At 67.6% G+C, this 6,003-nt stretch overlaps 1 protein-coding gene across 1 annotated transcript in view; it reads right to left on the bottom strand.

Annotated features, from left to right (window-relative positions):
• The window catches only part of MTA1 (metastasis associated 1), a 16,497-nt gene that overhangs the window by 1,542 nt on the left and 8,952 nt on the right, over positions 1-6,003 (bottom strand). Inside the window, exons 9-12 of the mRNA XM_010844728.1 lie at positions 5,120-5,237; positions 2,207-2,309; positions 1,461-1,560; positions 906-1,094 (exon numbers count right to left, since the gene is read on the bottom strand). Coding sequence (XP_010843030.1) covers positions 906-1,094; positions 1,461-1,560; positions 2,207-2,309; positions 5,120-5,237 — 510 coding nt within the window. The remainder of the gene's footprint in view (positions 1-905; positions 1,095-1,460; positions 1,561-2,206; positions 2,310-5,119; positions 5,238-6,003) is intronic.

Genomic DNA, 6,003 nt, shown 5'->3' with positions numbered 1-6,003 from the left:
TGGGTGGGTGCTTCCAGCCCTGGTGCAGTGCCCGGGGATGAGGCGGGTGGAGGAGGCACCCAGGCCCCCGTCCCCTCCAGGCTGCGGGCTGCACACCGAGCGCCGTCTGCTCCCGCTGTTCTGGTGTCACCCCGGGCTCGCAGGCCACCTGCGGGCCTGCCTCCCTGAGCACATTCACCCACGACACCCGCTGGGGTGAGTTGACCGCAGGCACGTATCTCCTGCACCTGGCCCGTCACACGGGAGCACGAGGGGCCTGGGACCTGTAGGGGGCGCACTCCGCTTATTTCTGGTGAGGAGGCCTTGCCGCCCTGCTGAGGTTTCAGCACACTCTACCAAGTCGGTCAAGGGGCCGGCTCGGGGCTCAGCCTGCACCGGTGGCACCAGGGCTCTGCAGGGCCCTGAGGGCCTCCAGGCCACACCTCTTCACCTCCTGCGGTGAGCCCGGCACCAGCTTCGTCTGTCCCGGTGGAGATGCTGCTGGGCATCAGACGCAGGCAAGGCCGCTGCACCCCGGCCTCTCCCTGGGGCTTGTGGTCAGGCCGGCCTGGCCACCCTGCTGCCCTCTCTGCACGGATGTGCTCCTCTGAGTGACCAGCATTTTGCCTCCTTTCAGATGAGCTCAAGTGTGTTTTAGGGACTGTGAGAGCAGGAGGGGTCCCCGCAGACTTGATTCCCACGTGCTCACTGGGGGACACTTCCAAGGACCTATGCGGAAGCTCGGCTGGTTAAAAACAACCGGACTCAAACACGGCCAGGGCCTGAGGGCCAGCGAGGACCTGGACATGCCCAGGGCCCGAGGGTCAGCGAGGAGCTGGACCTCCTCGTCACCTCTAACAGATGAGGGGACGGAACACAGAGACCTGGGGAGCAGAGCAGCCCTGAGCCCGCCCCGCGGTACTCACAAAGTCTTGCTGAATGTCTGTGAAGTCTTTCCCGTACTTTTCCAGGGCCTCCTCAAAAAGGCTGGCCTCTGAGGCTGACCACTCCTCCATCTCGTCCCTGCAGAGCACGGGCCCACCCTGCGGCACCAGGGCTGAGATGGCCTTGGCAACGTCATACACGCTCCTGTGCAGCGTGTCCATGGCGTGGAACTGTGTGGGGCGGGAGGCAGGGTCACCTGGGCCCTGCGCTGGGACCCACCCCCAGCCCGGGTGGCAGACACACCCGGGTCACGTGTGGAAGGCCACAGGCTTGGGCCTCTGGGGAGGATGTGGGGAGAGAGCCGTGGGCAGGCAGGGCCAGCCTGGGGCACCTGAGCCTCCTTCTGGGAGACTTGCTGCCCGAGATGGGGTGGGAGGAAGGAGCAGGGCGGCCCCAGGACGGGCAGGTCAGCCTGCACCTGTGCGAAGACGGGGCTGCCACGCCAGGGCACCAAGAGCCCTGCCCTGGGTGGGGCCGTGCCCAGGGGGTTGACCTAAGCAAACGTGCTGGGCCTTGCTTGGCTGGCACCTGCTTACCAGGGTGATGTCCCGGGAGGCGGCCGCGGCGCTCATGTGCAGGCTGGGCTGCCGGACGGAGCTGCTGCAGTCCAGGGCCCGGGCAAAGGTGCCCACAGAGCTGGGGGCGGGCGGGAAGAGACACTGACCGCTGGAGCAGACAAGCAGGAGGCCAGGCAGGCCGAGCTGGACACGCACAGGGGCCCAGATTCGGCTGTCTCGGGGAGGAGTGCTCTGCTCTGGAGCTTGGGGACTCTGCCTGTCTCTGCAGAGCTCTTCTCATGAGACAGCCTTTGGGTTCCAGCGCTGGACGGCGCCTGGCCCAGGGCGGGGTGGTGGGAGAGCATGCAGCCCTGAGTGCTCATCAGACCTGCCCCGCGGGGGCCAGGGCGGCGGCCTCAGCAGAGACAGCTCCGCAGAGCACATCCGTTCATGTCCGGGAGGCCCAGACCTCAGCCACGTCCGCCCCAGCGGCCTTCGCCCAGTCCCAAAGCTGGACGGGCACCCTGTCCCACCCCGCAGTCTTCGGAAAGAGCCCCGGCCTGTTGGGGGGTGGCTCTGAGCAGCCCTCAGCCAGCTCCGCGTGCAGGAAGGGCCAGACCTCCCCAGGGACCACACAGGGGTCGCGACAGAGCAGGCCCCGCCCCACCGGCCTCATGTGCCCTTCACTGGGCAACACCCCGAGGGACAGATGTCCCAGAACCCACCACACGGTGGGCAAGCAGTTAAGGCCGTGCCAGCTTGTGCCCTGCCTGCCCGGCACTCACCGGGCCACCACCAGGAACTGGTCAATCTGCTTGTCCACGAGTGGGTTGCGGGCCTCCCACACCTTGGTCTCCAGCTTGGACTGGTCTCGGCCGTCCTCCTCGCCTGCGGAGAAGGGGTGCCGCGGGGTGAGGCCGCCAGGGCCGCGGGAGGAGCCCCGAGGCTCTAGTGACAGCTCAGGGCCCAGGGATCCCCTTAGGGCCTGGCCTACTGGGGTGAGGGGTGGAGCACCCCCTTCTGCAGGGAGGGAGAGGGTAAGTGAATCCGGGGCGGGGACACAGCACGCGTGTGTGCACACACAAAGCAGCACACGGAAACGCGTACACAGACACACGTGTACACACACGTGCACACAGACACAAGCACGCACACACAGGAATGCAGGCATACACACACATGGACGCGGTCTGGTCAGCGCTCCAGGGCGAGCATGGCACAGGGCACGCCTTCGCCTCTGGAATGGGGTCCGGGTCTGGGCCCCCAGGCCCTTGGAGGAGCCACCAGGAGGGCAGCAGCACAGCCGCTGGGGGAAGGGCGGGCAGATCGGATATGATCGGTCGAGCTCTTTACCCCGAGCCGCCACAGGGTCAGGTGCCACTGCGCCTGGCCCCCCGTGCCAGCCCCTCACCACCAGCGCACTGATGCTGGCTCAGCACAGACACTCGCCCGCCACCCGGGGCCCTGAGGCCGGAGGCCTCGTCTCAGGGCGTCTTCTCCCTCAGCCTGTGGGTGGCGCAGGGGAGCCCAGGGCCCGGCCGTGGATGCTTCTGTCCTGGGCAGCACCTTTGCCAAGGGCCGGTGTGCTCTGGTCAGCAGTGGGATGGGACCACGAGGAGGGTCTGCAGAACGCCCACCCGGCGTGGCTGGGCTGGCATGGAGGACATGTCACACCCACATTCAACTCGGGCACCCGAGCTGAACGTCTGCAGACGCTTTCAGCCACGGTCACTCTCGGCAGGAAGCTGCTTCCAGGGCCAGGACCCCCGCGCATTCGGGAAGCCCGTGGAGCCTGGGGTGGGTGCGGGTCAGCAGAGCCGCCACAGCTTAAAGTCACTGGAGAGACACGTGCCCCCTCGCCCTGGGGAGGTCACCCTGGCGGGCTACAGGGGCGCGCTGGGCCAGGGGCCCACGGGAGGGAGCCCGGCACCGCAGACATGCAGGGCTGATCCAGGGATGGGGCACGGAGATCCGAGAGCCTGGGGTGTGGGGCTGTGGGACGCGATGGGGCGTCTGGAGGATGGGCATGCTGCGCTCCCTCCGGGCGGCGCCTTGGCACTGAGACCCTCCCCGGGTAAGGCGGGGACCCTCCTCTTGGATCCAGGCCCCAGCGATGTGGCCAGGCAGCCAAGCCCAGAGCCCCGGGTGCAGTGGCACGCCTGTCCCAGCGCCACGCCGGCTGGCAGGCAGCATCACGGCACGCTCTGTGGCCGCCACATACACGCACGGCTGGGGCACAGCTTCACAGTGGCAGGGCCCACGCCCCAGGAGGTGCGGGGAGACAGCAAGCTGAGGCCTTCGCCAGGGCCCCCGAGTCAGGAGTGGGAAAGGCCTGGGTTGTGGGCAGGGCCAGCCCAGGGCACCTGAGGACAGAGGCTCGGCCCCGCCGGGTACCCAGGCAGGGGGCAATGTGAGCTCACCCAGGCAGCAGCAACGTGAGCACTCTGGACACGTGAGCCACCAGCATCCCTGAGGCCTCACCAGGACCCCCAAGGACGCCTGACCCCGGAGGGGGGTCCATAGCCAGCGCGGCCGGCTCTGTTCCAGCGGGAGACGCAGTGCGGGGGCCCCAGGATGATGCGAGCGCTCACAGGGCCGGAGGGAGGCCGGCTCTGCTTCAGCGGCCAGGCCCGCCCGTGATGGAGCTGGACACACAGGGCAGACGGGGGAGCCGCCCCGCCACCCGCTTCCCATGGGCTTGGCTCAGCGCCTCCCTGACACCTGACCAGACAAGCAGGCGCCCCAAGACGGAGACTGAGGCCCCAACAGGGAGGTGGGTGTGAGTGTGTGGGTGAGGTCCGAGTGAGGTGTGCCACAGGTGTGTGCACACGTGTGCAACAGGAAACGTGCACACGGGCCAAGGGCAGAGCCCAGGACGAGTGGAGCAGCTGGGGAATCGGGAGGCGCGGTGGCCACAGAGAGGAAGCTTCTGGGGATTCCTGCACAGAGGAACCCGGGGTGCAGAGCAGAAGGGGAGCCAGGCCTGGCCCACGCCCCACAGATGCAGGAGACGCTCGCCAGGGCCACCTGAGGACGAGAGAGCAGCGGCCACGCGCTCCACAAGGGACCCAGGGACCCCGGGCGGCCTGGGCACCTCACACAGGGCCAGCTCTGCAGGGACACAGACTCCAAAGAGAGCAAGGAGCCCGAATGCCCTGAGGCCAAGGGCGTGCGCGGTCCAGCCGCCAGGCCTGCCTCACCGAGCCGCATGACCAGGACAGGAGAGGACAGGATGCCCACGAGCGTGGACCCCGCGGCCCCCTGCGTCAGCCCCACTTGCCTGGCCGTGGCCACCACCCAAGGGATGAGGGCCGCTCACGTCAGGCCTGCTGCCAACCACGGGGCCCCTGCAGGAAGCAAGGCCTGGGGGGGGTCACCGGGGCCCGAGTTCCCTGTGCTGCATGCGTGGGGACAGACTGAGCTGCAGGAAGGGGTCAGGCCCGCCCATGACCCCTGGGCCGCTGGTGGCCTGAGTGGGCAGGGGAGCCGGGCATTTTGCCCCCCGAGCACGGTGGCCTGGCGGACAGCACCATCCACCAGAAGTCAGCGATACTGGCAATCACTCAAACAAGCTCTTTGAACAGAGAAAGAGTTTTTAAAAAGTTATGAAGATAACTGCTAAAAAGAAACAGTCTCCAGGTAGCGTGGAGGGCCCAGCGACAGGCGCTGGGGTGCTGGGCCCGCCGCACCCCACCCACCTTCTTTCAGCAGGTCGGTGATGTCCGCCTGGTACCGGTTCCCCACCCGGATCTCCCCTTTGTCTGCCAGGAGGGTCTTCTGCTGGGGGTCGTAGACCAGAGAGTAGAAGAAGAAGTCCTGGAAAGCAGCACAGGCGGGGCTGTCAGCACACGGCACCACGGCCAGGCGGGCTCGGGGCACAGGCCAGGCGGCTGCAGGCAGCTCCCCAGACTGCCTCAAGCCCGTCAGCAGCGAGTCTAAAAATTTAGTTTATAGAAGCATTTAACAGCAACAAAACTCCGAAGACATCTGGGAACAAATCTGACAGATTCTGGGCGCGGCCTCCAAGGAGACGGCAGGGCTCCTGTGCAGTTGTCACAGGAGACGCACAGAAAGCGACCACGTAACAGGACGTCCCGGGCCCGGCGCCCAGAGCCGGCGGCTCCAGCCCGTGGGCATCCTCCTGCCGGCTCCAGGCCCACCTGGGGTCGGCGGGCACGACGCACCCTCCTCGGCCCCCAGGAAGCCACGCTGAGCTGGCCTGGGCCGCTTCTCGAAAGCAAGCCTGCCGACCCGGGGCTTCCCCTGGGGCCTCACAGGGTCTACCTGGCCCCGTGCCCCCACTGTGCCTTTCTTGACTCCCTTGTGGCTGTTCCTCCACAGCCCTCACCCCCCAGGCGGCAGCGGGCAGGGGCTGCCCCCGCGTCAGGGCCAAGGGCTCCTGGGTGTAGGTCCCGTGGGCTGCAGCTGCGCGCCTGTGCTGCCAGCCCCTCGCCTGGGCCATCCCCCGCTCCTCAGAGGCACCCACTCCCCAGATGGGTGAAGGAGAACAGCAGGAAACGCCCGCTGTGCACCCTAGAGACGCACGCAGGTGCCAGAGCGGGGCCGACACGCCTCCCGAGGC

The sequence above is a fragment of the Bison bison genome, unplaced genomic scaffold, assembly GCF_000754665.1.
Source record: "Bison bison bison isolate TAMUID 2011002044 unplaced genomic scaffold, Bison_UMD1.0 scf7180017848233, whole genome shotgun sequence".
In the NCBI taxonomy this organism is placed as follows: Eukaryota; Metazoa; Chordata; class Mammalia; order Artiodactyla; family Bovidae; genus Bison; species Bison bison.
Note: the sequence above shows the minus strand (reverse complement) of the source record. Positions and strands in the feature narration are given on the sequence as shown.